The sequence below is a fragment of the Halictus rubicundus genome, chromosome 1, assembly GCF_050948215.1.
Source record: "Halictus rubicundus isolate RS-2024b chromosome 1, iyHalRubi1_principal, whole genome shotgun sequence".
Classification (NCBI taxonomy): domain Eukaryota; kingdom Metazoa; phylum Arthropoda; class Insecta; order Hymenoptera; family Halictidae; genus Halictus; species Halictus rubicundus.
Genome location: NC_135149.1, coordinates 27,488,880 through 27,506,908, shown reverse-complemented (window position 1 = coordinate 27,506,908; position 18,029 = coordinate 27,488,880). Strand labels below are relative to the sequence as shown.

The following is an 18,029-nucleotide window of genomic DNA, read 5'->3' as shown; positions in this document are numbered from 1 at the left end:
AATAAATGTATTCAAAACTTTAGTTTATACTTATAAAACACTTTATATTGGAGAAACCCGCGTGGTACATTATCAGACGACAGTTTAGAAACATTATTTATGCAGTCATTTATTAATTACGTCTTGTCTTTTGATCACATATGTACAATCGTTATATAATACTATGATATAATAAATAGCACCTTTGTTTATCTTTGCGCGGATGTCCAGAAATTGTGATGCGATTCTCGAAAAATGTATATTATTCATTCGCGAGTATATCCGACACTTTCGAATGTCTTGAAATATTTCGTTTCTATAAAAATATACAGCGTCTCTTCCGCCAGAAGCAAACACGATTTACATTATAGTCTTTAGTCAATAAATACATTTAACCGTAATCTAAAATAATAATCCTACCTAAAAATGAGAAAAAGAGTATCGATAGCGAGTCTTAATATCATGCAATTGACTTTATGATCGTCCCCTCAAGTCTCTCTCGGTCAACGCTACTGTGTCTTGCTACAAGACGAACCTCATCTTAAACAATGTTCTCTGGTAAAAGTACATAAAAACTAGCTCCGTTTCGTCGCTTAAAAAATAAAACATCGGTAAGTCAAACACACATCTTTCCCGGCTCTCAATGGAAGACAGACTCTGCGAGCTACTTGCATCGATATTGAAAAACGAAAACATGTCCGCCGTTTAGGGTAATACCTGACCCTTCTTCACTTCTAACACCTTTGGTTTGTTCACGCCTATACTGCCGGTTTTTAAGTCGCTATTTCTGCCAGAAAAATAGTCCTCGATCTCCTGAAGCGTTTTACCCTTCGTCTCCGGCAAACACAGGTAAAAGTATATCGTACCGAACAAAGATATACAACCGTACAAAATGAAAGTACCATGCCGAGTAATCGCGCTCGCCAAGAACGGATACGTTTTCACCACGGTAAAAATGAAGGAATGGGCTGCCATGGTAGTTAGACCACCGATAATACCGCGCACTTGTATCGGGTATACCTCCCCTATCATCACCCACGGTATAACGAGGAAACCGAGGGTGCAAGTTATGGTGTACGCGAATATGCACAATATGGGGAACCAAGTGGCGACGAGCGGAAGATCGTTATGAGTCCAATAATCTTTTAACCACAAGTACCCTCCCAATCCTACCATGGACAGTCCACACCCAATGGAAGAGACCATCGTCAGAGGTCTCCTTCCGCATCTCCTGCACAAGATGCAGGCCGCAATGGTGGACATTAACCTGACTGCACCGAGGATCACCGCGGCTAAGTACTTGTCCAAAGACGACCCTGAGTCTTTAAAGATTTCTACGGCGTAGAAGGTGATCACGTTTGTGCCTGACCACTGGTATATCAGGAAGTACAAGACCAGCAGAGTGAACGGTTTCAGAGCGTTCGGCTTCAGAAGAGCGCTCACTATCTCGCGGAATCCTGTCAGACGTTTGATGTTGTTCTTATTCGAGAAGTTGATAAGCGTTTCCATCTCCTGGTTGATGTTACAGGTACTGCCACGAAATTGTTGCAGAGCCTTTCGCGCTTTTTCCGGCCTGCTGCGCGATATAAGGTAAGACGGCGTTTCAGGGAAGATGAACATCAGCATCAGAGCCGCAAGAGGGAGTATACCGCTGATAGCTGCGCAAATGTTCCAACTGAGCATGCTGCCCAACGCGTACTCGATCAAGACACCGGTGCTCACTCCAATACTGGAAAACGCGGTTAGCATCCCTCGGAGGTGCGGCTGACTCACTTCCCCGGTGTAAACTCTTGCCGGTGCGCCCACCATGCCTGACCCAAGACCCACGAAGAACCTTCCAGCGTATATCATGCGAATGTCGGTGGCGAATGCGATTAATATCCAGCCGAGTAGCGCGGGAATCTCTGTGATGATCAGGGATCTCTTTCTTCCAAGGACGTCCATCATGTACCCGGACGCCAGACATCCAATGGGAGTTCCGATGGAGGACATACTGGCTGTAAAATTAATTTCATTGTTAACGAATGGACTTTCTCGCGAATTTTTGTGATTCGGTAGTTCTGTTTTTGATTTCCTTACCTATCCACGACTCCTCTGCCGAGTCCGCAACAATGGGAATTGTACTATTTGGTTCTTGAAGTTGTGGCAGAGCAATGGCGGAGAAACCGAAGGTCATGCCTGTGTTGATGGTTCCTAGCTGGGCCACCAATGCTGCTAGAACTTGCCTGACAACGCTTCCTTTGATGTCACCTCCTTCTATGTCAGTGTTCGTGTTGTCCGAATCCAATCTAGCCTTTTCATCCTCCGCGTGACCGGTTGTTTGAATCTTTGGAAGGATGGCAGAGCCCACCAAGGACGACCTGTCTGAGCTCTGAACGTCGCCATTTGTTCTGTAACAAATTATTTGAACTGGTTAGCTGATCTGTCTTAAAAATGTTCAGTTTCAGTTGTCCTGTGGTTTCGAATTCTCGCACACCTCGAATTATTACTATTTTTATATATAATAATTACTATTTTTCTGGGCACATAACCAATGCACAGAACTAAACGTTCCTGTGCGTATCACAATAAGTGAGAGATACATATAGGACCGACAGGTTTATCTACAAACTGGGAGATAATAATTGTTTTCACACAATACAAATGGCGGATAGTGTGTTTGAAACTGTACGTTAGTGACTGTCAGTCTTTTCATGACGCAAAAGATTTGTGCCTACAGAATTGACTACTATTACTGATTATTGTTATTTATTTTTATATCACAATCTTTTTTATTTCATGTCATAAATTACAATAATATGTTACAAGCTCGATTTTATTAACGTAGAATAAATATTTATAGAAAATATACGTAAAAATAAATTTGAGAAAAATGTTGTAATAAAAATTTTGCTGTCTTCCATTGTGTAAGCGGTTGTAACAATAAATTTCATATCATAAATTACAATAACATGTTACAAGCTCGATTGTATTAACGCAGAATAAATATTTATAGAAAATATACGTAAAAATAAATTTGAGAAAAATGTAATAAAATTTTTGCTGTCTTCCATTGTGTAAGCGATTGTAACAATAGGCAGCATTTGCTGCTGCCATATGAAAGAGAAAAAAGCATTCAAGGTGATTTTCAATTACTCTCATTTGGACAATTAACCGTGAAATGCGATTGTTTCATGGTGTAAAAAACGCTAAAACTTCCGCGGTTCGTGAACGACCATAATGGATCATGTTATTGATGCATTCACGATTGTTAACTGCAAAAAAAAGTAATAATAAAGTCTCTACAAAGGTGTTTACTTAAGATTACTGTAACAAAATTGACATTATTTAATCGACATGTAGCACAAGGGGTGTCCCCTATTTACGTAGCTGGGACTGTAGATAATTGTTTATCTGCTTACGTACATAGACATCTGTCGGACAAAATAAAATGATAAGTCGGTCATGTTTGTTGCTCGTGAAGTACTCGTTAAATATCCTGAGATCAAATAGTTGCTTTACATTTGGCAAAAAATTAAATGCGTTTTTAATCAACATTGGACATCGTTGCGGCTCTCGCTCAGAACAATGACCATGCTCACCGTTTCGCGCTAGCATGATTCATACCGACTTCTGTTCCGTATCTTGCTTCCCTTTTGACTCTTTAATGCGACGAAAGGTCGCGGACGGAAAACGCGGTCGAAACACACGACTTTCTTTGTTCTCGCGCTGACGGTCGATTTGCCGTCGGACGAGGAAAGAAAAATGTCGGGAAAATTGCGTTCGACCGTTGAAAACGTTTGAAACGGAAGAAAACCTCGCAATCGCGTATTCACACGATAAAAGTAAAATATCCTCGGTGAATGTTCAAGCGTTGTTACTAAATAACGCGCGAATAATACACGATGATGCAACGACGTAGAAACGTCAGGAGGCGATAAATAAGAAGGTGCGATTACTTTCGTATGCAAAACAGGATTCGATAGAACAGGATTGAATGTAAACATTTGCAGTCTAGAGTGCAATTGTAGCTCGACTAGAGACGATGATCAGGAGAACCGTTACGAAATAATAATGGCGAAAGAATAAGCAGTCGATTCGAAAAGTCGTCTTTTCCAATAATCTGCTGACTATATTAATTATACTTAATTTTAAAGCATCATGAATATTCAAAAAAGATGTTAATTTTTTTTTCATTAATGTCAGTTAATATCTCGTTTTTTAATATCCATTATGCTTTAAAATTAAATATAATTAATATAGACACAGTAATTGGTACACCCATAGTAATTGGGTCGGTTACCCTGTCTTTATTCTAATTCTGTTAGGTAATGCGAATATTTGGGACTGCCACAGAAAGTCGACACTTTCTATCTATAGCTACACAAAATTAGGGTATATTATCAAACAGAGCAACGCTCTTGAATAGCCTTAACCTGTATCCTCGCCGTTTACCTCGAAAACCGAAATAAACTTAGGGGGATGACTTAGGGATCCCTCAACGAAAATGTTCTATGTTTATAAAGTAAGGATTCAAACAGTTCTCTGATCACTAAAATGTCGCGTTAACATATTTAAAAATTAATTTCGAGATCCAATTATTTTTCTCGTTAAAAATATAATTTTGCATTGAAAAGCAAAGATGAACGCGTTTTTGAAAATTGTTGATTCGAGGAATTTAAGCGTCAGGAACTAGGGCAAGGGGGGGGGGGCAATTACTATGGGGGTATCAATTACTGTGTCTATATTAATTATTCTAATTTTTAAAGCATAATAAATATTAAAAATAGAGATCTACAACAGATATGAAAATATTCAATCTAAAAAAATTTACTATCTGTTTTTTAAATATTTATTTTGCTCTAAAAATAAGTGCAATTAATACAGGCACGGTAATTGGGTTCTTTACCCTAGAGCTGGCGGAACTATTCGCAATTCAAATTAGAAAAGATAAGCAGAACAGAGCAAATATTATAGAAATTAGATCATCCTTTTTACGAGTCATTCGGCAGTCGGTAGAATTTTGAATTTTGGCATAATCTAGTCGGACTATTTTCGCCCGCGAAAGGGTTCAAGTGTAACACAGACGAATGCCTCGGGTGAATACTATTGTCCCAGAGTCCGTGGAGTATAAATAGTTTAATTACGTCACGCGTGTTTGACAACGGAAAACACCAACATTGACCGCTGTTCGCGAATAACGAGCGATAAACTTTACCTTGTGTCAGGTGCTACGGAACGGAACAAAAAAAAATATGTGCGATAAACACGACCAAAGGTAACCCTGACCGCAGTCATTTTACGAGCAATTATGATTTGAAACCGTTAAAAATATAAATTACGCTCGAACAATTTAACGACTGAATTAATTATCGACAATGCAGTAGGAGGATCAAATTTAATATCAAGCTTTTTCGCCGTCAGCAGACAACTGCTTTACCCAACGAATAGTTTATATCACGATTACTTATTTTCAATAAATATGAACTATTTAATACCGACGGAAACGACTACGCAAATAAACCGTGAGTTGTTTTACAAGAATTAATGCGACCTCTATGTAGGTCAAATCAACGATAGTAGACGTGCAATTATTAACAAGTTCGAAATTAATATTAACCTCTTAAGCACGGCGCCGTTCGTCCGAAACTCTATCTCGCAGGTACGGCGCCCTTGGCGGCGTAAGGCACAAAAGCCGCTATAGTGGTTCGTACCGTTCAAACTGATGCTTTCCACGGAAGCCACTATAGTGGCGTAGAGTTAAGAGGTTAAGTACGGCGCGATTGTCCGCAAATTTATCTCCCAGGTACGGCGCCGCTTGTCCGCAAATCTATCTCGCAGGTACGGCGCCCTTGGCGACGTAAGGCACAAAAGCCACTATAGTGGCGTTACCGTTCAAACTGGTGCTTTCCACGGAAACCACTATAGTGGCGTACCGATCAAACTAACGCTTTCCACGGAAACCATTATAGTGGTGCACAGTGCTTAAGAGGTTAAACGTACAGTAAATTTAGCTGTTCGTTGCCTGACCAGTCGTCAATAATGCTACTCGACGGCGCGTATTAATAGACTAATTATATCAAGCTGTGGCGAACGGACTTATCTGCAGGAACGCGTTAATTACAAGGATCCTGTTGTTCAACTAGAAAACCGTTACCTCGTCCGCGGTTCGCGAGTAGGTAATATACAAAATTAATTTAAACAAAGAACCAGCATTCTTTGTCCGGGATGCTTAAACGATTCTCGAATGAAATTCGCGCTGTTATGTTTATCAGTTCTGCGTAAGTCGCACGTTCTGCCGATCTAGAATAAAACTAAATGTCGGCACAAGTGCGACCATGTTTTTTCCGCACGGTGAGATTAAGATAATTTCTCTTTAAAAAGCTAGCTGGAACGAACAAACTAAACACGCGCGGATGACGCAATGTTGAGGACGGGTGAACGAACGACGCAAGTGAAAAAGCCAGGAAAATATGGCGACAACATTCCGAACGTGCGACTCGTTTGGTAAACACATCTGTCGAGGGGGTTACGGCTGAACGTGTAACTAGATAACGCGAATTAACGACGATTAGCGGCGCGAAACGAGGCAGAAAATTCGCGTGGTACGGTCTATAAATAAACAATAATTCGATCGATTCTCTCTGTCAAAGCTAAGAACCACGTTAATCTCGATCGTCTGTCAAAACGACGTCAAAGTGTCGTCTCAGAATAAATGTGCCTTAATTATTTATATAAGAAACACCTTACTAACAAACTCTTATATACTTGAATCAACGCAGACATAAACTATTTATTATCAATGTGTAGCTTTGTGTCACCATGTAATAGAAAATAGTGTGTTAGTAACAGCGTCCAAGATGGCCGACTAATTTCAATTATCGCTTTGTGGACGAGCAGTTTTGGAAATACTAAGACCATTTTCCTAGGAGAACTAGACGATGCATTACAATGTTAAATACTGGGAAAAGTGGACAATATGTACGGTCCTTTGTTACATAATTGAATAATATATTTAAAAACTCAAAAATTAGAATTGCTTCATTTCGACGGTTCCCTGTAGGGTAAGGGATTCAATTACTGTAGGGGTGCCTCTTTCTGTGCCTGTATTAATGATACCTATTTTGAAAGCATGATGAATATTAAAAAACAGATATATTACGTGTATATTAACTGATTTTAATTTAACGATTTTTTACTGATTTTAAAAATTTTAAATTTCTGTTTTAATATTCATTGTGCTTTTAAGATAAGTATAATTAATATAGGCACAGTAATTGGCACGCCCACAGTAATCGGATCTTTTGTGCTTCAAGATTTGAATTAATCTAGTAGAAATAAATCGTCAAATTTCTGTTTTAACATTCATTATGCTTTTAAAATAAGTATAATCATTCTATACACAGTAATTAGCACCCCATAGTGATCGGATCTTTTGTGCTTCAAGATTTGAATTAACCTAGTAGAAAGAAATAGTTGAAAGACCGTTCGAATGTCTGGTCCCACGACAGAAAGCTGTTAATGTTTTTTTTTCCGAGGCGAAGGAAAAAGAATTCCAAAGTACGAGTCGGTTTTCGTCCTTGGTCGCCATCGCGGTAAACAACGAGAGTAGTATAGCTTTCAGGCGAGGAAGAAAAACACCAGCGTTTCCTTGTCCGTGCTCGATAAAGAACGCCGGTGTCACGACGATGCCAAGAAATAAAAGTCCGGCGTTTCTCGTTTTAACCCGAGAAATTCATCGAAGCTGCCACGTGCTACCGTAGTGCCAGTTCTCGCGTGTGCGTGTACGTGTACGTGCGCGTGCGCGTCAAAGGCCGAAGGGTAAACACAGAATTACTTACTCTGCCTTGGTGTTCGTCATGCTGATATCCTTTCCCACGACGATTCTTTCCCGAACGAAGTAAAAATATGTACAGGTTATGTATACGAATATATCTACGTGTATATATATGTATATTTATCACAGTCGGTCGATCACAACGTTGCAATCACTGCGCGGACGAGGAAGCTCGCGCGGTTCATCGCCTCCTCCGTCTTGCTTTCTTCTTTGTTTTCTCTCTGTCCTCTTTGCTCTCCTCGGGACTGTCTTTTCTCCTTTTTCTTCTTCTTCTTTTTTTCTTCTGTTGACGGAATTACGCGTTACGCGTTCTCGAATAAACCTCCAATCTGACGAACAAGGAGAATTGTCGCAGCGCCGATCGTGCGTCCCGGAAAATCCAACGGACGTCTCCTTCCATGGACAGTTTTATTCCCGAAACTCAACGGATCGTTTTTCCTTTTTGGTTCTTCTTGGGGCGTTCTCGCGGATCGATGACCGATCGATTGATCGCGAACCGATGTACAAAAAAATCACGCTCCGGTTCGAATACACGATACTTGTTGATGCGACGACGCGCGCGCAACGAATGTCCCCGTGACACGCGCACGCCGCTTATATATGCGAAAGTAGACTGTTGGTGGTGGGAGGGTGTGCGCGCGAATTTCGTTATCGCGCGCATGCGCCGCTCGCGCGCCCGCCAACATTTCTCGAATTCGTATCCTTCTCCACGATGTTTACCGACAAATACGCGGATATGCAGACAGACGTTGTTGTTTTGCAATTTTTTAACGATGCTCAGCAGGCTTGACAGCATCTTCTCGAGCAGCAACAATGTTTTATTGTCTTTTCTGCGGTTAGAACGAGCTGTTAGAACGAGCCAGAAGGTGGCGATATTTGAATTTTTTTTTAATATCAAAAACAATACTAGTCTACAGTCTTGTCTCTGTTTCCAATATCAATTGAGAATGTTATTGTTTCTTTATATTAAGCTATTATTCAGTCTCTCCTTTCCCCATTATGTTCTTTTTTACGTAATAAAAAGTCTGATCTTAGTCCTTAATATTTAAATATGTTCATATTTTGTCAGTCAACGTTTAAATGAATGTTACATCAGAATATTAAATAAATGGGCTACTTTTTTCTGATTCAACGTTTAAACGAATGTCGCATAAAAATGTGAAATGTATGATCCGCTTTATTTTTCTCACTCAATGTTTAAATGAACGTTCCATGAAAATGTTAAATGAATGCTGTATCTTGTTTTTCCTCAGTCGATATTAACACTGAACCTATCACGCGCGGTCAAATGACCGTTTTTGAAATTTCGTTTAGAATTTCTTGTATACAACGTTACTGTACCGCCATGTAACTTATTGACTTGAATGTGCTGAAAATGAAAACAGAAAAAAATATTTTGTTTACTATCCAATTGGCTAAAATCTCTTTCTATATTAAGATACATATTTTTTTTTGAAGCGGTCATTTGACCGCTCATAGTAGGATTAAGTATACATGAAATATCGGTAGGTTTAGTGTCTACGCGCGACATTGCAATTTAAACGGAATAGAAACGTTTCCAACACAAGTGTGCAAAATAATATTAAAAAAAAAGCTGTTCATGTACAATGGGAGGTCATTATTCGTCGAAGTCGTTTCTTTCGTTGTTTTCGCCGCGGTGTGGCTTGCGTGGGAAAATAGAACGTCGCCGTTTGTCCAACGGCTAATAAAATAAAAATTATGCGACCTTAATAGCGAGAGCCTGAACGCATCGTTCCCGATTTCTTCTTCTCGGATTGACAATATAGGCTGCGCGCGTCTTGTAATCTACACCCGAATCGATAAGAACAATCACGAGGATTTGATCATTTGTTTATCTGAGAAAAATAGTGCCGTATCGCTGGGCGGTTCTACCGACTCGTGACTGAAATTGTCACGATTGTTGTTCGTGAAACGCGATACCGGCGGACCATATGATTCTGAACAAGCGAATCGCGATAAAACATCCGCACAAGGTGAAAGTAATTGTCACATGACAGTGAAATTACATATTGACATCGACGAGTGAAAAGAGGCTTTCCTCTCTTATCTCAGTTTCGCACATTTCTCAGCTTTCCAAAAAGTAGTGCATTATTAAATAAATTAATCCAATTTTCACGTTAATTTAATTTAAATCGCGTCACGTACAGGTGACGCTCGTAGCAAGCATGTTAATCTGATTATTCTTACTGCTTAACAATTAATTACTTAATTTATACACAGTCTAGAATAGATTTGTGAGTCTCACAAGATTTTCAAGAATTTTAAAAATGGACATCGTGGATCTCCACGCGAACATTAACGTAAGCATTGCACGCGCGAACAATGGGGGATTAAAGGAGAAATTTAGAACCGCTTGTCTTTTATTGGCGACAATTTTTTCCATTGTATCGATTCGAGGCAATTGTTCCCAAGGGACGAATGAAATTGGGAACACGGGGAACAAATAAGAGTTGCCGAAAGGACAGAAATACAATGCGTTCAGAGTTTTCGAACAGTAATCTGGACGAGGTATCGGCTTAGTGTCCCCGTTTACGACTCATATTTTTAAACCCCGCTGACTCATCGGGACCCTAAGCAAATAAACGAGGTCATAAACGCGGTGCAATTAGATTTTCACGTGGCTAACGTCGCACAGTGAGTGATTTTCCTGACCGCGGATGCCTGCGCGAGGTCTTTTATGTTACTATGGTCGTCGATCAACCGTGATCGACGCCCCAAAAATTTCTCGACATCGAGATCGATGGCTCGTTGCGAACCTAATCGGCAGAAACACGCCAACTCTGATATAAATAAACAGCAAACGAGATTGCAAGCGATCTCCGATTATTATTCGAAACGTCGACGAGACGACTTGTCGCCATTTTGTCGGTACAATAGCCGCGCGCTGTAGAGCGTACCATAAACGATACAAGGTTTTTAATGATTTTATTTCGTTTCGATCAATTTAACACCGAATCGAGGCTTACCAAATATTCAATTGTTTATTCGACGAATAAAATAATCATTTTTTTATATCAGAGAACGAAAATAGTAAAGTTTTCTAAGAATTTTTTGTTTCTATTTGGTTTTTATCTATTCAACACCGAATTGAGACTCACTAAATATTCATTTGTTTATTCGATGAATAAAATAATTATTTTTTGAAATCGGAGAATGAAAACAGCAAAGTTTTCTAAGAGTATTTCCGTTGTTTGATAATTTTGTGCTAGTTGATCATATTTTCGTTGTTTAAACACTGCGATTATATTGATTCAGACTGAAACCAAATGATTCATTTCGAAAGAATCGAGTTTCCGGAAGCTGATGATCGTTCGAGAGAAAACCGAGCTCTCTCCGGATGACTATCGCCACCGTTATCATTCTCAGTTTCGTTGATTTCCCCGCGATGACGAATTCCGCACACAATACGACTAAAATCTGACCGAGCACGAAGAAGATAAACTCGTCGAATTGTCCTTTTCACGTAAACAATTCAATCATCGCGGATGGCGTTTTTGCAGCGGATTTCGCACAGCTTAATTACCGTTCGTGGGAAACGCCACGAACTTTTGCGCGAACGTTCATTCGAACGCGTAATCGAGCGACAGAGAAGTCAACGGCAATTTTATCATAATGTTTTTCAAATTAGAGAAAAACTCTCGGGACAGGATTGCGCGGTATTAATATAGCGGATCAGTGGAAAATCTTTAAAGCGTTTATCGTCAGTCGTTAATGGATTAGAATAAGCATCTTACCGTGTCTTATAAGATAAATATCGTGAACAAACAGAATGGCTTTTTATGAAGATAGTATATGAAAATGCAATTCTTTTCTTTCATTGTCCTGTCATGAATTTATTTATTGCTTTAAATCATATAAGGTTTATTTGTAAAATAGATCACTGTTTAATCCATTTTTTAATTGACGAAATTAATTCTTATTTTACGTGCATTCTCGCTTCAATTTAATTGTTTAACCACTTTCTAAAGTTACAAGTTGAAATAATAATTAGCTGTCTAATCTAGTCACCAATTTTCAGACACTTTACATTTGTTGGTTCCATACTGTAATTGTAAATAAATTTCTATGGTATGCATATTTCTTTCACTTTGGTAATTAAGAGGAATTATGTAAACTGTCGTTGAAAATGTTGTTGGAATTTGTACTTTACGTATAGATTAGTTGAATTCAATGTTGTAGTTGAGCAACACAGAGTCGATTCAATACAAATTTAATTGAAACAGAGTTTTATTAAAATTTTTCTGTACATATATTGAACGAATTAAATGCTGTAATTGACCGACACAGAATCGGTTAAATGGAAATTTGATTAAAATTTTTACTACACATTGATTTAATTTGATGTTGCAATTGAGAGGTGCAGAATTGATTTAATGAGCATTATATTGAAAAAATTCACTTTTTCGGCACTAACGTCCCACAGGAGTTCACAGGACGATTAGCATTAATCGTCACGAATAAATATATTCAAAACTTTGATTTTAATGGTACTCACCCTTCGGAAGTGGACGCGTTCGCGAACGTCTCGTAATTCTTGTTCCTGGCCATGGTTGTTCGCGGACTGAACAGGTTTCGCGTACTGTTGTGGCCGATTAAATTATTCTCTAGTGGTTTATCGGTCCCTGTGTCACGAGTTTCTTCGTATCAAGACTCGCAGTCATGTGCTCTCTGCTGTCTTAGCCTTCTTGTTTTCTGCAATTTCGCTTATTTTCAGGCCGATCGTCCAATGTCTTCCCTCTGTTCTCTTCGAACAGCTGGAGCAACCTAAAAAGTTTCATACTTGATCTGGAATCCGGCTGATACCTCCCATAGAATCAGAAATCATGCTAGAAGCATTTACTTGATCGACAAAAATTCAATTTTAATTATTTTATGAATATTCGATAAATTAAATTTGACCGAAACTCGACTTCAGTTAGTTTTGATAGAGCAGAATGTATTTAAACATAATACTTTTCTTAAAACCAGAAGTGATGCTGGGAGCATTTATTTTAACGATAAAAATTCAATTTTAATTATTTCGTGAATATTCGATAAATTAAATTTGACCGAAACTCGACTTCAGTTAGTTTTGATAGAGCAGAATGTATTTAAACATAATACTTTTCTTAAAACCAGAAGTGATGCTGGGAGCATTTATTTTAACGATAAAAATTCAATTTTAATTATTTCGTGAATATTCGATAAATTAAATTTGACCGAAACTCGACTTCGGCTGGTTTCGATAGAGCAGAATGTATTTAAACATAATATTTTTCTTAAAACCAGAAGTGATGCTGGGAGCATTTATTTTAACGATAAAAATTCAATTTTAATTATTTCGTGAATATTCGATAAATTAAATTTGACCGATACTCGACTTCAGCTGGTTTCGATAGAGTAGAATGCATTTAATCATAATAACTTTCTTAAAACCAGAAGTGATGCTGGAAGCATTTATTTTAACGATAAAAATTCAATTTTAATTATTTCTTGAATATTCGATAAATTAAATTTGACCGAAACTCGACTTCGGCTGGTTTCGATAGAGTAGAATGCATTTAATCATAATAACTTTCTTAAAACCAGAAGTGATGCTGGAAGCATTTATTTTAACGATAAAAATTCAATTTTAATTATTTCGTGAATATTCGATAAATTAAATTTGACCGAAACTCGACTTCAGCTGGTTTCGATAGAGTAGAATGCATTTAATCATAATAACTTTCTTAAAACCAGAAGTGATGCTGGAAGCATTTATTTTAACGATAAAAATTCAATTTTAATTATTTCGTGGATATTCGATAAATTAAATTTGACCGAAACTCGACTTCAGCTCGTTCCGATAGAGTAGACTTTAATTATAGTACCTTTCATACAACCAGAAATTATGTTGGAAGCATTTAGTTGATCAACAAAAATTTAATTTTAATTATTTCGTGAATATTCGATAAATTAAATTTGTCTGAAATTCGACTTCAGCTTGTTCCAATAGAGTAGACTTTAATTATAGTACCTTTCATACAACCAGAAATTATGTTGGAAGCATTTTGTTGATCAACAAAAATTTAATTTTAATTATTTCGTGAATATTCGATAAATTAAATTTGTCTGAAATTCGGCTTCAGTTCGTTCCGATAGAGTAGAATGTATTTAATCACAACTCTAAGGATGCTCTACCTTGAAACAGTACTTGATAGTCTTGAAATACCTGACACCTTGTTTTTCTTATTGGTGATAAGAAAAGGTGCAAAGAAACTCGTTGTTTATTCGAAAGATAAAACCCGTTTTCAAGCAGAGGCTTTCTACCTTTTAAACAAACATTGATTCACGTTGATATTGAATTTTTACTGCTATCGAGGAGATTAAGGTTTTGCTAAAAACTGATTTGGGAATCTTTCAAAAATTGTCAAAATGTAATCGAAACGCTGCAAAAATATTTACACTTATTTTCAATTTTCTCGGTCCAGTTCCTTTCTATTTAGTCCTACAGTCTTCAGCATAAATATATGTAACTGAAAAAAAAAACATAACATCGAACAAGTACCAAAAAATATCGGGACCTAAATTAATCAAAATCCGCAGTGAATGTAAATTCTAAATTTTTCAATGAAATTCAATGAATGTAAAATGACTAGTGAATTGTAACTGAATAAAATGTGTGCTTCGACATAGAACAGCATAATAAATTGGTTTTTGATCTTGGTTTTCAAAATCGTCGGATTATAAAGAAGTCGAAGGATGTCCAAGGTGTTCCATAATTACATGAAATTAACTATGACATTTTCAGGAGAGAGATAAGATCGCAGAGGTGCATCTTTCGGTTTTCTCCGACGGGAATTGCGTGTCGAAGAGCTCGCGTTCGTCGCAGTTATTGAATCATCGATGCACTGTTATCAGGCGAAGATAAACGGACCACAGACTATTCAGCGATGATTAGAGTCGGAAATACACGCCGGTTAGGATTCTCGAAGGACTATTGCGCGTTCCCGTTACGTCGCGTTTATTGGATTAATTGATGCTGTTGCGTGTTGTTCTCGCGACCAATTCATCCTATGGAATCACATAAATACTGCTGAAGAACACAGCTTTTATTTCCACGATTACCATCGCCACTAATTATTTTATTCTTTTAGTTACGCTGAAACCGAAAACCGTTTAGCTGATAAAAACTGAGGTTTCCGTATTTTTTCCGGAGGCACTACCAAAATAAAAAATTCTAATTTTTCTTGAAATATGAAAGCGTAGTTTACAGCATTATTTATTAATTTTTCTAAGTCGAAATTATATAAACTGACGGAGGTATTCATTTGTTTATAAACACCTTCCATTAGAGGAGTGACTTTGACAGTGTCCAAAGCAGAAAACTGATAAACTTTTACAAAGAACAAAAGATAAAAATTCTAATTTTTCTTGAATTATGAAAGCGTAGTTTACAGCATTATTTATTAATTTTTCTAAGTCGAAATTATATAAACTTACGGAGTTATTCATTTGTTTATAAACATTTCCATTAGAGGAGTGACTTTGACAGTGTCCAAAGCAGAAAACTGATAAACTTTTGCAAAGAACAAAAGATAAAAAATTCTAATTTTTCTTGAATTATGAAAGCGTAGTTTACAGCATTATTTATTAATTTTTCTAAGTCGAAATTATATAAACTTACGGAGTTATTCATTTGTTTATAAACATTTCCATTAGAGGAGTGACTTTGACAGTGTCCAAAGCAGAAAACTGATAAACTTTTGCAAAGAACAAAAGATAAAAAATTCTAATTTTTCTTGAAATATGAAAGCGTAGTTTACAGCATTATTTATTAATTTTTCTAAGTCGAAATTATATAAACTTACGGAGTTATTCATTTGTTTATAAACATTTCCATTAGAGGAGTGACTTTGACAGTGTCCAAAGCAGAAAATTGATAAATTTTTGCAAAGAATGAAAGACAGTTTATTCCGTTCTCCGATGATCGTTAATCTGTTTTGGAAAATCGCGAGTGTTGAAGGAAACACGAGTACTCGAGCATTTTAGACCGATTACGGCGCGGTTATGCAACAGAAACCTCAAGTTTAATCACTTTCCATTGCAACTGTAATTGGACGGCCTGTTTAACGCAGCGAGCCAATTGCATTTAATTAATGTGTTTTTTCTCTCTACTGAACGGTGCCGTGAAAACGCAATTTCCATCGGCGTTCGCACGCTCTATTGTATGCACACGATCGCATTTCTTTTCTAGATGAAACAACTTCCAATTATGGTAACTTATGCACGGGAAACGTTTCCTTTCGTATGCTATTTTCGAAATGATAGATACGATCCGAGACAACGTTTATATTCGTCGCGGCGCGGATAAAATAAAAGTTGCCTGTTATTCGAGATAAACCGTTTGAAAATATACTGATAAACCTAATCCGGGATAGAAGTTTTCCGAGTTCTTTATTACTGACGACCGATAAGCCTGTGATATGCTTTTGTAATCAAAACGATTATGCGTGCCTTTGCGGAAAATCGTTGGAAACATTCGAATTTCATGCACTTTCCTAGAATAGACGCAACATGTACGAAAGACGTGAATATAATTCTAACAATTTATAGAGGATGTGTAATATGCGTCACTATTATTTTTCACAATAAAAATTAATTTTTTCAATTAAATTAAATTAAATTTTTCACAGTAAAAATTAATGTTCTTACATGGGTGCAAGACACGATGCGCACTTTCTTATAATCGATGCAAAATGTAAGCTTTATTATTTATTATTATTTATTTATTATTTATTAATCTTGATTATTTATTTTTGTAGGAAGAATTACAACACACAATCCTTTCGATCTCCGAGGAACGCGAATCATGCGATTTAAAATGTTCAACTTACGCAATCCTCTGCAACCGACGACACACTTAATGAACTTCCGTACAACGAAAATTAATTAATGCAAATATTCAAATTGAAGTGGACACTCGCGAAACTCGAATTCGATCGGTATTTCACAACGTGCCGATAGAAAATCACTATGTTTTCTTAGCGAGGAGGTGATAACGGTCGATTAGATGAGAAAATGGCGGCCAAAGGAAGCGGAAGTGTCGATGGAAGAGCGGCTAAAACGGTCGGTAACCGGCGAGAACGACGATTGAACCGCGAATGAAAATGATCGCCGAATTGGGCCCGGTCACCTCGAAGATTGCCCAATGACAGGCTCGTGATGATTTGTTTGTTTGTTTCGCCGTTATCAATGACTGTTCGCGCTAATAAGAAGTAGTTCTCGGGCAGCGAATCTCTGTTATCTTGAGCCGTTTCGATTGCGACACGTGTTGCGGCGCGCGAAAATTAATTAGCCAGTGGACTTCCATTCTACAATCATACATTTCTAGTTTTTAAGAAATTTTATTTTCGAAAGAAACACGAATTTCCAACGTACAACATGAAAGCGAGTGATGTACAGTGATTTCTCTATATATGTCGCCTAGACCTGGATGATAAACGTCGCGGAATTAACCCCACTACCGCGGGGTATAGTTCCCGAGGGGCCACGAAGCTCGAGAGGCCTCGAATGCCGATGAGTGTAAACATAACACGGCTCGGGTATGTTTCCTAGACGATATATGTCGTGTCGTTGACATATATCGAGATTTCACCATATATTTTGCCATGTACGTTGTGTGTTGTCTAGTAGATTTTTATTGTAATACGTACTTGAATAAAGAAATTTCATCTATGAAAATTACAAATTTTTAATAATTATTAAATAGTAAATTTATGCTTTCAGCTTTAAGAATTTTTCCTGCTTCAACCACGAAAGATATTCGACTGATTTTTAAGTAGAATTATTCTGTAGGCTCTCCCGAATACAACGGTGTATTTTATTACAACATTACGTATGTTTAAAAATATTTCAAGAGGGCTGAAACGCTTTTTAATTTAGTTTGTTAATTTAGTTTGTTGTGATGTCTTCTTTCGGGAGCTATCGAAAAAATTAGAACAAAGATTTCGTTTTCGAGTGAGAAAACAATTATTCTCGATGTCATGATTTCATGATGTCACCGATGTCGTGGTTTTCTTGATTTGTAGATTGGTTGGATTGCTATGGCGAGATTGTGCAACTATGTTAATGTTCGGGAAGGTCAGTGAAATATATATGATTGCGGAATCTTCCGAGTCGAATGTATGTGACTGATTTAGCTCAGTTGCCAGATGATTGTATTGTTTTGTCGATTATTGTTGGGCGTATCTGG

The 18,029-nt window shown here is 37.5% G+C and overlaps 1 protein-coding gene and 1 long non-coding RNA gene across 2 annotated transcripts; both read right to left on the bottom strand.

Moving 5' to 3' along the window:
* Window positions 1-83: 83 nt before the first annotated feature.
* On the bottom strand, window positions 84-8,380 carry LOC143359822 (facilitated trehalose transporter Tret1). Its single transcript, XM_076798102.1, has 3 exons — window positions 7,800-8,380; window positions 2,059-2,369; window positions 84-1,976 (listed from the first exon to the last, which is right to left on the bottom strand). Exons 1-3 carry the CDS (start codon window positions 7,817-7,819, stop codon window positions 685-687), a joined length of 1,623 nt encoding a protein of 540 aa, XP_076654217.1. The 5' UTR covers window positions 7,820-8,380; the 3' UTR covers window positions 84-684.
* A 3,908-nt stretch (window positions 8,381-12,288) lies between these two features.
* On the bottom strand, window positions 12,289-18,029 carry LOC143360768 (uncharacterized). The gene is made up of 3 exons (XR_013083348.1): window positions 16,672-18,029; window positions 14,240-14,310; window positions 12,289-12,580 (listed from the first exon to the last, which is right to left on the bottom strand). It is a non-coding gene; the product is annotated as an uncharacterized LOC143360768 (long non-coding RNA).